This window comes from Myotis yumanensis, unplaced genomic scaffold (assembly GCF_028538775.1).
Source record: "Myotis yumanensis isolate MYYU_CA2020_CCGP unplaced genomic scaffold, mMyoYum1.0.hap1 SCAF_5, whole genome shotgun sequence".
Taxonomy (NCBI): domain Eukaryota; kingdom Metazoa; phylum Chordata; class Mammalia; order Chiroptera; family Vespertilionidae; genus Myotis; species Myotis yumanensis.
Genome location: NW_027223756.1, coordinates 20,486,646 through 20,502,052, shown reverse-complemented (window position 1 = coordinate 20,502,052; position 15,407 = coordinate 20,486,646). Strand labels below are relative to the sequence as shown.

At 51.5% G+C, this 15,407-nt stretch overlaps 1 protein-coding gene across 1 annotated transcript in view; it reads right to left on the bottom strand.

The window, feature by feature from the left end:
- Positions 1-15,407, bottom strand: part of TNIP1 (TNFAIP3 interacting protein 1) — a 43,803-nt gene that overhangs the window by 23,124 nt on the left and 5,272 nt on the right. The window contains 4 exon segments of the mRNA XM_070414577.1: positions 477-557; positions 2,155-2,240; positions 3,500-3,652; positions 4,817-4,988. Coding sequence (XP_070270678.1) covers positions 477-557; positions 2,155-2,240; positions 3,500-3,652; positions 4,817-4,952 — 456 coding nt within the window. The 5' untranslated portion in view covers positions 4,953-4,988.

Genomic DNA, 15,407 nt, shown 5'->3' with positions numbered 1-15,407 from the left:
GGGCAAATACTTTCTGAGCAGGGGGTTCTTGCCGCCTCCACCAGCTTCTCAGAGCCCTCAGAGACAGAGCAGGGTAAAAGCACAGAAGTTCCCAGGAGACAAAACTCAGAACCTTTCTAACACTCAGCCTGCACAAAAGGGTAAACTGCTTGGCTAAGCTGCTCTGGGTCTCCCTGACCCTTTCTGTTCCACCTTCTAGGAGCCCACTGGCCCAGAGGCTGAGTCATAGTGTGTGGAGGTGCCCGGCATTCATGGAGGCCAGCAGGGCTTTCACAATGATCGGGCGCCTGTGTGACCCAAGAAGGGAAGTCACCAGCAAGGGATTTGCATGTTCGAGAAGCATCCCCTCCTCCGGCCCCCCATGGGTCCCCAATTGACTCCAGGGTGCCCTAGGGACCCTGTGCCTCTGACCCGGGGCCAGGTGACTGAAACAGAGAGGAGACATGGGATGTGCCCGGGACCTGCCATCCACTCACCATCATGTTTCTGGTTTGGCCGCCGCTCTCTGGTGGAGAATTCTGCTCGTTGGGAACCACTTCAAATTCAGAGGATGTGCCCTGTGCAGAGGGGGAGTTAGTTACAGGCTGCCTGAGAGAAAAAACACTCAACCCACAGCTGACAGCAGCAGGGAGGGGCAGGGAATGGAAGGACAAAAATCTCTTCCCTCATCCAGTTCATCCCGGCAGCCCCTCCGTGCAGAGCTGCGCACCCCGGGCAGTTACACATCAGTTCATGTGCGACCATGAAGCAGGATCCCAAGTCTGCCCACAACCCACTCACTGTGAGGTCTGAGCTTACAGCCCTCTGTGACCAGTTTCCTCATCCGTAGAACAGGGATATTGGGCTAGCTGACCTTGAACCACCAGAACTTCAGGATCTTTTCTTTTTTAAACTTGTACTTTTAAAATCTCTCCCACCAGAGACTTAAAATGTTTTCATGAACTCCATTATGGTGAGTTATATCCCCTTTGGTCAGATAAGGAAACTGAAGGTACTTTCTTAGCTAATGCAAAAAGTAGGGGGTGAACCCAAGGCCTACAAAACCAATGTTCCTATTACGACCTCGGAGCTGTCTCCCAGGTCCAGTTGTCCCCTGACTGTTCGGATGGAGAACAGACAGCAGTCAGTGCGGCCACACAGAGGTGGTTCTGTGCTAGCCTTACCAAACCAGCTCCAGAAAACCCGATTCTCTCTCTCTTCCTCCCTCCCTTCCACTCTCTCTCTCTAAAAAAAAAAAAAAAATCAATGGGAAAAATATCCTCAGGTGAGAATTAACAACAAAGATCAGTGAAATCTGAGTCTGAACTTTGGTGCTTTATGAATGGGGTCAGGAATCTGTTACATAATGTGAAAATTAAAATTTCAAAGACATTTCTATTAAAAAAAAAAAAAAAGACTCCCAGCCTTTTTCTCATCTCTCAGCCACTCCAAGTGGAATGTACTGGTTGTGCAACCAACAGATAGGCCAACGGTCCCTCTGAACTAGTAACTGGCTCTGGGATTGCTATTAACCTGGTCTACAAAGTCGACTGCAGCCCTCCCTCGGAAAGGGCAGATGGATGGGAATGGACGGGAGGATCTCCACTCGCAGCTTCTGGATCTCTGCTCTGAGCCTCATGGCCACCAGGAAGCCAGCTCTGAATCTTGGCCGTGTCCTATAAAACCTCACGTTCACCTCTACGTTTCCCCCACTGTCTGAGAGACTGTGGAAAATGCTCTTCTCACTGTGGACCTGATCTGTAGGATAAAGATGCTACAGGATACGATCCCTTGAGTCTCTTCCAGTCCTAGGATACCAAGCAAAACGTCTCGAGGCGATTCCTCAGCCCCTCTGAGAATGAGTTCTATGTCACATCCACCCGCTTCCTAGCACCGTGCAGTAGGTAGATACATGCTTCACATTCTGCGACTTAGCATAAGGGAGGAACTCCTTGTGCATAGCAGGGTCTTCCTGGCAAGTTTTAATTGTGACCTTCATTTAAAGATGGGGAAGCCGAGACCCCAGAGAGAGATTGAGATCGGCCTGCCCAACATCACCCAGCAAGTCAGAACCTAGGCTTCCAGACGCCAACTCTCTCTCTTCATGTCCTTGTATCTGCCAAAGGGATCTCGAAGTCCAGGCAGCTTTCAGCCAGGACTCCAAATGCAACTTACACTGGATGGAGGTTTTTGGACTGGCTCTGGCTTGTCACTGGGGGGTGCAGGGTCAGCAGGGGGTGCTGGGACATTTGCATCCTTTCCTGGAGAATGGAGAAAACACAGATGAGCAGTAGGGAAAGAGGAAAGCTGAGACACCGCCCCTTCCAGGACAGTCCTGGCCAGAAGACGTCTCCGAGTTCCCTCCATGAGTCTGGGAAAATGGGAGGTGGTCCCACCAGGCCCAGGGACAGAACTTGGGCAGAGAGACCAACTTCCCTGGACTTGCTGGCCACTGCTTTCTGCTGCCCTAGACCTGCCTCAATAATGACAGGATGACGATTAACAAGTAAAGCGTTTTTATATGTATTATCTCAGCCAATTCTCATGGCGGCTCCAAATTCCCATTTCAAAGGTAAGGAAACTAAGGCTTGGAAAAGTCACAGAGCCAGTGACTGAAAAACCAGGACTCACACTTGGCTCCCCAACCCCCGACCTTCTGGGGCTCCTGCCATAGGGAGTCCCTTGAGGATAGCTGCACATCTCACCCTGGGGATGGGCCCGGACCAATCTGGGACTCAGCAAACATTGCTGAAGGGACAAGTGGAGACTGGAAACACCCACTGATGGGCACAGTGGACTCTGAGGTCATCACTTTCCTCCATGTGTCCATTCAGCCCATGTAACCGCCAGCCAAAAGGAAGGCTGGCACGCTGGCCTGGGCTGGTGCTGTGGGTGGGGCTGCAGCAGGAGGCCGCTGAGCCCCACAGGTGGAGACCTTTCCCCCCGCGCCCCAGACGTTGCCCTGGACCCAGAGACATGCCAGAGGAATGCATGGTGACCACATGCAGGACTTTAACCTTTAGTCGCAGTCAGCACTTTCCAGCAATAGGTAACATAAGTAACCTTACATCTGAAATACACTGCAGCAGGCTGATAGGCAAGGCCAGGTTCTTCCATGGGCCTCAGCTTCCCCAGCTTTAAAATGGAAGGAGAGGGGCCAGACCAGAGAGCTACTGACTCATGTGCCAACTCTGAGTGACCTGAAGTAGATGCCTGGCGTGCTCAGCCTGGTACATAGCAGCTGCTCATTAAATATTTGCTGCATAAATATGCTGATCTTTATCTGATAAAGATCTTGAGGCCATATCTCGGGTACAGTGGATTGCTGTGATCCATAACTGATGTCTGCGAGGGCCTCGGGAGTGCAGAGTCCCATCCAAAACATGACTGGAAGGATGGCCTGTGGCCCAAGGGTAAGTGGAGGAGATGTGGACTTCTAAACAGGAAGGGGTCCACTGTTGAGGGTTTTGGGAGCTGGGAGTTACAAGGAAAGGCAGAGGACAAGCTGGTGCCCTTGGACCTGTGAGCTCAGGCAGGTGGTCGAAGGAAGTCAAAGTGGGAGACGGTGGTGGGAGCAGCTGCCTGTCCTTGCCCAGCTCACTGTCCTGGACCAGCGCTTCTGCCTTCTGCCGTAGCCTGGATGCTTCCATCTGGGACTCTTCCAAAAGCTCCCCTGGAAAGAACGGGGAAAGGAGGAGCAAAAGGAATTACTCAGCACTGTACGTGGGTTCTCCACCCTGTGCCGCTAAACCTGCTTCGGCCTGGCTTTGGATGCTCCAGGCCCTGGACTTTACTGCCACCGCTGCCTTATGGGTTGAGTGGGACGAACATCATTCCAGCCCACAATCAGAGACAGGCCCTGAGGAAGAGGGCCCTGCAATCAGGGAAGGGGTGGAGGGGAATCTAGGACAAACTCCTGGCCCCTGGTTCCCTCTTCCTGCTCCATCCCGCCACAGCTGGCTGGGACTCCACAGAAAGCCAGGGCTCTCTTAAACCTACCATCATGGCACCCAGGGGCCACCCACAGCCTGCACCCACAGTCAGGGGCAGTCTTAAGGGACGAGCCCCTTGATAATGCCAATCACCCTCTGGGCCTCAGTCATCCTTCTCCCACAGGTGGAGAAGAGGCAACTCTACTCCTCGTTCCCCAATCTGCCATTTTAAGCAGTGGTCTGTGAAGCAAGGAGAAAGCATTTGGAAAATTGGAGAACTGAGCTCGCCCCCAAAACCTAAGACCAGAGAAGGTGGCAGCAAGGCAAAGGAGTAGTTGTAGGAGTGTGGAGGACAGAGGGACCCCTCTGCGGGGAAATCACGGAATGTCGTGGAGGAGGAGGTGGCATCTGAGCTGGGTGCTGATGGATGGGGATGACAGTCATGCAAGGCAAGTGGAGCTCCTTGGCAGTGGGGACAGCTTGAGCAAAAGCCAGGAAAAGAGAAATCAAGGGACCTACTCCCATCTGCTTCAAGCCAAGCTTGGCTCCCTGCTCCAACACCTGGGGACCGAGCCCTGGTTGCCCAGATGATGCCAGCTCCCCCTTCACTGGTGTTCTGGAAAATAAGGCCACTCTGTTTCCACATCCACAAAATGGGCCTTCTAGCTCCCTCTCTCTAACCCCACACCTTTTTCTCAGCCCCTCAAGGTATTCTGAGTCCTGTCACCATGGCTCTTGGGTGCTGGGGACTCAGGGCTATGGAAGTGCATAAAGACACAGCTGTGGGGCAGGAGCCAGCGCAGGGCCGGGAAGGGCAAAGGGATGACATGGGTGGAGGCATATGCCAGCTGGCACTGCAGGCTACAGGGAGATGGCTCGCAGGGAGAGTGCAGCGTCTGCTTTACCTAACATCTTTATCCCTTGCATTTTTTCCTTTAGTCTGGAATTCTCCTCCACTAGGCGCTCAAAAGCTGTGGACGCCTCTCCCGGAGGGACGCTGCCCCCAGGGTCGTAGATCCGGTACGGTCCTCTCCCTTCCATGAGGGTGGCTCAGCCCCTGCCGGGGTGCCCGCCTGGCTGTAAGGACAACAGCAGGAAATCAGGGGGCTGGCCAGGCCATTGAGGTGCCCCAGAGGCAGTCCCCATAACCCAGAAGAGAACATAGCACTTCGACTGGTCTGGCCACAGCATAACAGAGCAAGACAGTCACCTCCTTTGATCTGGATGCTCTGCCTCTATTAATGCAACCTAAGAATGGCATCAGTCTCTTTCAGCTGCCTCACTGCACTCACTGCAACAGCAATCAACTATGAAGTACAATGTGGATGGAGTATAAGAAAGCACTAGACTTGGAGTAAAAATACTTGAGTTCATGTCCTATTGGTGGGGTCCAGAAGGCCAGGGTCCCTGCATCACAGCATCCCCAGAACCCAGCACAGTATCCTATATAATAAAAGGCTAATATGTAAATAGACCGAACGGCAGAACAACTGGTCACTATGACATGCGCTGACCACCAGGGGATGTGTGCGTGGAACTTGGTGGGCATCAGCAGCAGGTGGCAGAGTGTGGAACATGGCGGGTCTGGGCTGTGTGGGATGGTGGAGCAGGTGAGTGGGGACACCAGACCAAGGTGGGGTGCAGATTGCTGTCATTGGGGTGAGCCTCTGGTAGTTACTGAAAATTCTTTGCTCCTGTGTGCCGCGGTCCCACCCAGCGCCTGCTGCTGGCACCAGAGCCTGGCGCCAGCCTCGATCGCCCTCAGGGCTTCTCCACCTCACCCTGCTCCTAAGGGGCAATCAGGGCAGCAGCCACTGCTCGCACCCGCTGCTGGCACCAGCCCCAATCACTCCATGCTGTCAGCGGGTGCGAGTGGGGCCAGTGCCATCAGCCCATGGGAGCAGTGGCGGCGAGAGCAGGGCTACTGGCAGACAGGGGGCTGGGGGCCACGGCGGGAGGGGACAGGCTGGAGCTCGGAGGATGGGCCGAGACCTGCCCCTGTGCCCACTGCAGCCTTGCAGCCTACAGTTCCTTTCAAGGTGCACAAACTCGTGCACTGGGCTCCTAGTTAGCTATAAAAGAGTGCCCAATAAACACTAAGTAAATAAGTGGTCTAACCATTAACTCACTATGAAATCATGGGCAGTCCCTTCCCCTCCCTGCAGAGGGGAAATGAAAGTTGTTCACTAAATTAGGACTTTATAGTGAAATGCTTATGCCCTAACAGATAAGCTAGTCAATGCAATCCCAAGTTCCATTTATATATATGTCATCTTTTTTAAAAAGAAAGAAGAAAAAAACCCTGACTAATATTTAATATACTAGTTGACACTGTCACTCTCATCCTTTACTCTCATATCATGCATGGTCTGTCCCTTCCATTTCTACTGAACAGATGAATTTTCCACCAAACCACTAACTACTTGCTCAAGTGTTTCACATTAATCTGTTCAATTTCATCTGCTTTCTTTCATTTGATTTTAGAATCCTAGTTCTGTGACTTAGTAGAGAAACTTCGTTCTTGCATTTGTTCATTCATTCAGCAATTATTTAATGAGCACCTACTCCTTGCCAGGTACTATTTTGGGAAATTACCAGCTAACAAAACAGACAAAAATCCCTTATGCAGCTTACATTCTAGTGGTGGATGTGATTGATAGATAGATAGATAGATAGATAGATAGATAGATAGATAGATAATGGACAGACAGATACACAGACTGACAGACACAGTATTAGGAGTGATGAAAATATCTATGGACAAAATTTAAACAGGAAGCACGAGGCAGGGACTTTAATTGTACATGGAACTGTCAGGAAAAGCCTCACAGAGAAGGGGTTATTTTAGCAAACATCTGAAGGAGGAGAGGGAACTAGCTATGCAGACAGATATCTGGGGGAAGAATACTCCAGGCAGACAGAACAGTGAGTGCAAAGGCTCTGAGGCTGAAAAACGGATCCAGCCTCCAGACCTACAAAGAGCTTCCCAACACAAAGGAGTTCCAAAGGCCTCCACTGGGACCTCAGAAGGACTTGGGGCCCTGAAACCTCCCTCCCAAGATCACTATCCCCACAGTGATCCCCGAAAGAAGAGTGAAAAGGGACTAATGATAACAGCCACCATCCATGAATCATCTACATGCCAGGCATTGAACACCTCAGGTGCACTATCTCAGGTAAGCTGCAAATGACCCTAAGATACATACTAAATTGTCCTCATGTTATAAGGGAGGCCTCATGTTATAAGTGAGCCAGGATTACATGGCCAGCAGGTGACAGGGGAGATGAAAAGCCAGTTCTGCCTAAGAAAGCCCAGTTGCCCCCTGCTACACTTGAGCAGCTCCCCAAAGGCTCTGGCCAGAGGAGTTCAAGCCAGACTGTAGGGTAACATGGGGCTCTTAGGTACCCTCTGGGCAGTGTCCCCTGCCTTGAAGCATAAGAAATAACAAGGATTTTGGCCAGAGGGTCCACATTGCCATAGTTCAGAATGAAAAATAAAGTTCTGGTGAGCAGAACCCCTCCCCGAAAGCCTGACAAACAGAGAAGACGAATACACCCACGCCCTTCTCAAGGCACCCACGCCCTGCTGGGCCCCATGAAGGCAAAGGACAGCAGCCTGCCCCCCCCCCCCCCCCACAAAAGTCATCACTCAGCTTGGGGGTGGGGGGAGGGGGCTTGTTTTCAAGTTGAAAGGTCAATACTACACAGTAGAACAAGAAAGCCCTGAAATGTTCACTGAATTAAGAGGCAGTGTGGGTAAAGCACTAACGCAATGACTGGCACAGAGCAAGGTACTCAGAAATGTTGGTAGGTGTGTGAGGGAGGGAGGGGGACTTCCTTGATGCTCCCCTTTCTCTTCATGTGCTGCTCTAGCAAAACCTACTGACCAGTGTGGAATGTATCTGAGTGCCATAAGCATTCAAGCATTTGACGGAGAACTTCCTGTTTTCACAGGTCTGGCACTTGGAAGGTGAGCCATGATTGACAGCTGAATGAAGTTCACCAAGGGGAAGGCTGAGAGCTGGAAGGGACTTGTAGCCACCTCTGGTGATAAGGGGCGGCAGGAGTCCTGGTTCCTGCTCACCACTCCGCACCCACCCAGAATGGGACTGACAGATGACTTGATGTGATAATTTGGGTATGCTTTTTGCTTCCCATCTGGCTTGCCCAACAGATTAGAAGCTCCAGGAGAGCTGGGCCGAGTCCATCTTGTCCACCAGGGCATCTTCAGAGTGGTCCAGAAGAAAGCCTCAATACATCTCTAATCAGAGCAGACAGAGAGAGGGTGGGGGGAGCCCCTGCCCCTGCCTCCTGAGAGGCCATGTGCAAACATCCAAGAGCCTGACCGTGACCCACTGACCAGAGGCACTCTGAGCAACCATACACTTGTAGAATCAGGGCTGGCACGGCCGTGCTCCGTTAGAGATGCCCAGATGTAGGGCCAGGAGGCAAGGCAGGATGCAAGATAGAGGAACTGAAAACCCATCTCCACATCCTGCAAACCACACAACGCTCGGGCTCTTTCTCGGCACTGGGGGTTGACAGGGAAGAGCTCTTGTTCAGGAGAAGCCAAAAAGGGGGCAGGCAGCGCCATTCTCCCCAACTCCAGCCTCAGCAGGGAGAAGAACAGGCAGAGGATGGATGAAGAAAGGCGAAAGGGCCTCCTGTGAGAAACCCTCTCTGGAGGTCAGAGGAGCCACCCAAGGGAGGGCCTGGGCTTCTGGAGGAAAGACAGACAAGGAGGAAAATGGGGAATTTCCACGTCCTGCTGACCTCACGCCCAGATGGTCGTCAGCAGTTCCAGGATGCTGCTGGGCAGACAGGAATCTCCTCCTGGCCAGGGTGGTTTTTTTACCCTTTCCTGGAGAGAGGATCATTCCCAGGATGACGGAGCTGCACAGGAATCTCCAAGGGCAATGAGGCCAGGCCCAGACCGAGACCATTCCCAGGCGTCCAGGGGCTCTCTGGATGAGAGGCGGCTTTACACTCTCTTGCCCGCCAGGCTGGCAGCATGTGGGGTCACAGATCCCACCCCTCGTCTGGGGCAGTGCGGGAGCTCAGTGCCTAGGGTCCTAGGGCCCTCCGACTCTCCCTCATGATATGAAGGCCACCAGTCAGGGCCAGAGCACAAAGACCAAAGTCACCAAAAGTCAGGACGGGGCTGGAACCAGAAGGTCTCTGCTCTCTCCAGCCTGCCCACTGCCCGCCCGCCCACCCCCCGACACACACACACCCCTCCTCCATTACTGCTCCTGCACTGGGATCCCACTGCAAGGAGAGGCCCCACCCTATGTTCTTGCAGGGTCTGGCCCTGACCCGGTATCCACCTGGGCCTTGTTCCGGCAGCTACAGATCAGCAGAGGGACACCAACCCCCGCTCCAAAAACAGAAACAGACGGTAGTGAAGAGGCAGCCAGCTCAGACCTTCTTCCAAAACAAAACCTTAGCTGGGGGCAGGGGGTGGAGTGGGGGTGTTCCTACCCCCTGCCCCGAGGGGCCCAGGGGTGCCCACTGGAACCTGAGAGACCCAGTTTAGGGGCAGAAAGGGGCCTAGACAGATAGGCAGGCAGGGACCACAGAGTGAAGATGTAAAGTGATGCTGTTGAAACAGGAGGAGCCACCAGCCCCCCAAAAAAGAGGTGGCAGAGTGACAGGCAGCAGCTAAGGAAGTGTGAGGGGGTGGGAGCATGGGTCCAAATCGCAGCCTCCACCCAAGAAGAAGAGGGTTGAAAAAGGTGAGGTTCGGATTTAAATTTACACCCCAGCTTCTGCCCTGAAGTGCTTCTGAGATTGCCATGTGCTGTCACCAGGAGGAGGGCTCCCGGGCCCCCCAAAGGATGGAATTTGCACACCAGTAACATTTGCAAAATACCTAGTAGTTTCCCAAGCACTGTTTTTCCCTCTGATTGCCACACAGCCTTGGGAGAAAGGCAGGGCTGATGCTTCACAGATGAGGAAACTGAGGCCCACCTGGGAATTTAATCGGCCGATCTATTGCTGGGGGGACTGGCTGCATCCTGGGGCCAGCTATAACCTACAGCCAATCGGGGCGGGGGGGGGGGGGGGGGGGCGCGGTTCTGAAGCTCTCCCTGTCCCAGAGGGAAAAGTCCAGGCAGATCTCAGGTATTTTGAGGTGGAAGGTCACAGTGGCCAACAGTCAACTACCAGGCAGCTTGACCAGGCAGTGGCAGGGGCTTCCAGGAATGCTGGTGGGTGGAGGTGACAGAGATGTGAAGCAGAGGGGTCTCCAGGGAGGAAGGCACAGGACAGAAAGCCAGAGGGTCCTAGCATCTACTCAGCTACTCCTGGCCATGGGCAAACCTGCCCACTCTCGGCACCTTAGTTCCCTGGTGTGCACAGGGAGGAGCCTGCACTAGAGAGAAGCTGGGGGATGGCTTAAAGCTGGCCTGAGGACTGACTGAGGCCCAGCAGCAAGTCACAGAAAGACAGGGGTCCCAGCACACTGGAGATAATACAGCCTGGGAGTCAGGAAGAAAGGGTCCAAACAGGGTGGAGCAGGTGAAGCATGCAGGGCGCAGCTCTGAAGCGGCACCCACGTGCAAGCACGTGACCCTGAGTGCCTCAGGTGCTGCACCTGGGGCCACACCTGCCCTTGCCTCACCCCAGTCCCAGCTCTGTCCACCCCTGCAGGCTGAGTGATACCAAACCAGTCCCTCACCTCTTCTGAGCCTCAGCTGCCTCATCTGCAAAAACCCTATATAATAAAATCGTAGTAGGCAAATTGTCCCCTCGACTAGGAGTTGTCTGGGAGTTCGACCAGGGGGCGGGGCCGACCCGGCCAGCAGCCGGCAGCAGCTAGGGGCTCTACCAGTGCACAAATTTTGTGCACTGGATTTCTAGTAGGAATAATAATAGAACTAGCTGGTATCACATTAAAAACATTAAATGAAGCAATATGTGTACAGTTGGGAGTTCTCATTTCATACTTCCTCATTATTTGGTTAATGCAACAAGAAATGTACTCATTTTATAATAAAATTTCTGAAATAGTAATAATGTGTTTATAGCACTTAGCTAAGTACCTGGTACATAGTAGGTTCTTGGTACCCATAACTGTGCCAGCTGATTTAAGGGCCAAGTCTCCCCCAACCCCATTTAATCCTTCTTTTAACAAGTTTTTAGGTTCCTCTGTAGGCTCTGTAAGCCAGGTCGTGACATCTACTCAATGTCTGGTGACTGCAAATAACCATTCAGCAGGGACACTGGAACAATACCACAGCCAGTGAAGATGTAGGTAGAAGCAGCCATGGAGAGGGTACCACACTCATGCAAGACTGAGAATCATCTGAGCCTCATTCTCCTCAACTTTAAATGGAAATGTCCTTCAATTCCCCCTAAAGATGAGAGGAACTGAGGTGTCCTAAAAGCATCTTGCCAACGAAAGCAAAAATCTTTCCCTGCCCATTTCACAGTCAGGGACACTGTGGTCCCAGGCCCATCCATCAGAGAGCTGGCTGTGCCCTCTTGATGACTGTCAGCAAAGACACAGCACCTACTTTCGATGGTGTGTACTCAGGGAGCCCACCCTGGCATCCTCGCCAGTGAGGAGCCAAGGACTTAATAAGTCTTTGCAACCAATTCAGCAATCAAGAAGCCGCAGGCAGGCATCGGGTGCAATATGAGGAGCCAGGGCTCAGAAATCATGGGATGTAGTCAAGGGACACCAGGGCAAACATCTTCCCCTCACTGGGCCTCAGTTTGCAACAACAACAATAACATCGTGGGGGGACTAGACAATCTTTAAGGCCCCTTCTAATTCTAACAGTCCAGAACTTGCAATTTGTTATCATCCCTTTCTATAACCTTATGACCTTAAGAAGGCTACTCTCTGCAGCCCCAATTCCTCCTAACACCCAAGTGGATTTCCCTGACCCATGAGCCCTCCCACAAGTGCTATGGGGGTGGGGGGTGCTGTCGCCTCCCCAAGAGCAGTCAGAAACTCCCAGATAATGTCTGCAGCCCTTCACAAGGTCCTACCCTCCTGCTGTGTTCTTCTTCCTTCCCTTCCCTCCTGTCCCCTCCTCTGACTCACCCACAGAGGGAACTTCCACTCAGCCTGCAAGACCTAGGCTCCACACCACCAGCCTGGAGACAGGGGGGTAGATCAGGGCCATCAGCCAGCTGGAATCACTGCAAAAGAAGACTAAGGAGCACCTATCTAAAGCTGGGAGAGGGCCTGACCATTGTGAAGTGCTCCCATATGCCAGGCCATGGGCTGTGCCATGAAGCACATTGGCTCACTTTTCTCTCCCACACAGAGATAAAAAATTATTATCCCTGTGTCCCAGCAAGGAAACCAATCCTCTCGGCTAGATAGCATTATCCCTATTTTTCAGATCAGAAACAGACTCAGATTGGTTAAGTAACTTGCCTAAGGACACACAGCTGGTTAGTGGCAGGACAAAGAATCCAGTCTCGATCTGTCAGACTCCAATACCCATGCCCTTCCCACCGGCCTGTACTGCCCCAGAGGCAACTGACTGAACCTCAGAGGGAGGAAACCAGTCCTGCTGTCGGCTACCTGGAACAAGGCCCCAGGTTCCCAGCGCTGCCTGTGTGGCTATAACCTTGCATGCAATCAGATCCCAGGCTGCCCGTAATCACCAGCAGTCACCAGGGCTTAGGTCTCGGGCTGGAAGGAAGCTCAGGGGAAATTCAGTCCCGTGCTTGTCCAGTGCCTAGGGGAGGGGGCCGAGGGACTGCCGTTGATCACCTTCAGTGACCCAGACTTCCTTCCCAAGGAGCCTCCCCTCAGCGGCCAGCACTGGCTGCAGTCGGCTACTCCCAGTTCTGCTTCCACCAGCCCTTGCTCTGCCTCTGGGGTCCCTGGAATAAGGAACAAGATGCCTGCCTCTCTTCTCCATTTCAGCCCTGAAGAGATCTGGACCCTGATGCTTTCTCTTGAAGCCGATCAGCCCCTGTGCCCTCCATGGTTTCTCACAGGGACTGGCTTCCAGACCCCTCCCCATCCACTCTCCTCAACCCTCCACCTCCTGTGCGCTACTTGTAGCTGGTCCTGAAACAGAACACAAGGCTCCAGGTGTGGTTTGCCTGACCAAACAGAGAAACTTTCTCCTCCACCCTTTTATATATTATGTTTCTACTGATCTCACCTAATAAATATTTGTTTTTCTTACAGCTGGGTCACCCACAGTAACTCATGCTCTTTCTCAATGATGTCAACATTGAGACTGTTGTTTGCTTGACTGCTGAGAACAAAGTTCTCTTGTAGAAGAGTACGCTTGAGGAGGTTTCAATTATCTAAAGGCCCAGAGGTAACTGACTGAGTAATCCCCTATCTAAGAATCTAGAAATCTTCGCATCACTGTACACAGGGCGCTGGACAAAGATGTGTACTGTCATATGCTTTGTAATAGCAAAACTGTCCTGAATGTCCATCAAGAGGGGATTGGTTTAATTAACTACAGTGAACTTATTCAATGGAATACTAGACAGCCATAAAAAAGAATGGGACATTTGTAATACTTTAAGCGAAAAATAAAAAAAATAAAAAAAATAAAAGAATGGGACAGACTGCTTTGCAATGACACAGAAAGGTGCCTATAAGATACTGTTAAGGAAAAAAGCAAAGTACAGATTTATATGTAAACAGGATTTAAAAAAACAAACAAACACATAACTATGTGTGTATGTGTGTGTGTATAAAATCTCAAATGTGTATAGGAAAAGCTCTTGAAAGATACATACCAAACTGCTACTAGTAGACAGCTCTAGAGGAGAAATTGGGATACAAGACTAGAATCAAAAGAAGCTCTTATTTTTACCTACAGTTATTTTAGCTCTTTTAAAGGGAAATCTAGTTCTGTTCTATTTTTTAAAATTCATTTTAAAATACAACAGGGACGGAGCAGGGGAGAGGAAGAAGAGAGAAGACAACTTCACTTTTTACTTTATACCTTCATATTGGTTGAGTCTGAGGGGAGGTATTTTTTTCTCCAATGAGCACATGCTATTTTGTAACTTTTTTTCCCATTGATTTTTTAGAGAGAGTGGAGGGGAGGGAGGGAGGGAGGGAGGGGAAGGGAGGGAAGGAAGAGAGTAAGAGAAAGAGAGAACCATTGATATGAGAGAACAGATGGATTGGTTGCCTCCTGCATGCACCCCAACCAGCACCGGGGATGGAACCTGCAACCCAGGTATGTGCCCCTGCCAGGGAATCGAACCAAGACCCTTCGGTGCGTAGGCCGACGCTCTAAGCATTGAGCAACACCAGCGAGGGCTAAAGAGAGGTTTTAAAATAATTTTTTTTTAAATTTAAGTATCTTGACAAGGTTGGGACAATAGGGAAAGCCTATTGTTCCAGCACCAAAGAAGGCTGGAGGGCTGTGGGAGGGTTGAGAGCCACCTGGCCATGCATTTGCTTCATGCAGACAGACAAGGCTATAGGGATGTGATCATAAATCAGGAGGTTAAGTCCAGGAGCAAGGTTTCTAGTCAAGGAATTTGGCAGATGGAGAGTTGGCAACTACAGAGGAGAGTTTCAGCCTGGAACCTGCCAGAAAGGATCTGGCTTCAGGAAGGTCAGGGCTGGCCTTGAGGTGGCAATGGTGGGAAGAGAAGCTCCAGGCTTTGAATACCATCCTCAGCTGGGTACAGGTGCCAAGCTCCCTGCCCACTGCCCGTGGGTCCTCACACCGGGCTTGACACCTGCTTTGCTGGAGAGGAAGCTGGGTTGAGACAGGTGCAGAGCTTGGCTCAAGGCCACACAGTTCCCAAGGGACAAAACGGAACCATCACCAGTCCTCACCCTGTGCTCCCCACGGCCAACAGCCCCTAAGGAGGGCTAAGAAGGCAGCACAAGCAACCCCAGCTCACTTTCCTTCTCCCCCATGCACAGCTCCTCTCAGCTTCTGGGGTCCACAGTGTGCACATTCCATGACTAGAAGCCCACTTCCCTCCCAGCAGCTGGGAACTCACCCAACCCAGAAGGACCTCAACTATCAGCTACAGGGACAAAGGGCACTAGGCCCAACTGTGGGATAAAAGGGATGGGGAACTCAACTGTCCTCCTGTCTCCTAGTCCCCAATATACCCAGAGGTGGTTTCTCCAACTCTGTAATTACCCTTTCTAAGAGGAAAGATGACAACTTGTGAGAATTCCTTTATAACAAATATGATGGAAGAAGGTTGAATGGGTTCAAATCCTGGCTCTGCTCCCTTACCAGGTGACAGTGAGTGACCTCACTTTCCTGTTTCTCCCTCTGGAAATGCTGAGAGGACCAACTAGAAACCATATAGCTCTCTGTAGATTTTAAAGTGCTGGCCCAACAGAAGCCATAATGGCTAGGAAAGAGACAGCTGGACGGGGTAAGAACACTCAGATAAAAGCCGAATATGTCTTGTTTTAACAGCAAAAGCTGGGAACTACCTAATGAAAAAGAAAATGAGTAAATACAATGGGGCAATCTCATATTAGGAAATACTACAAAGCCATAAAAAATGAATGAACTTTTA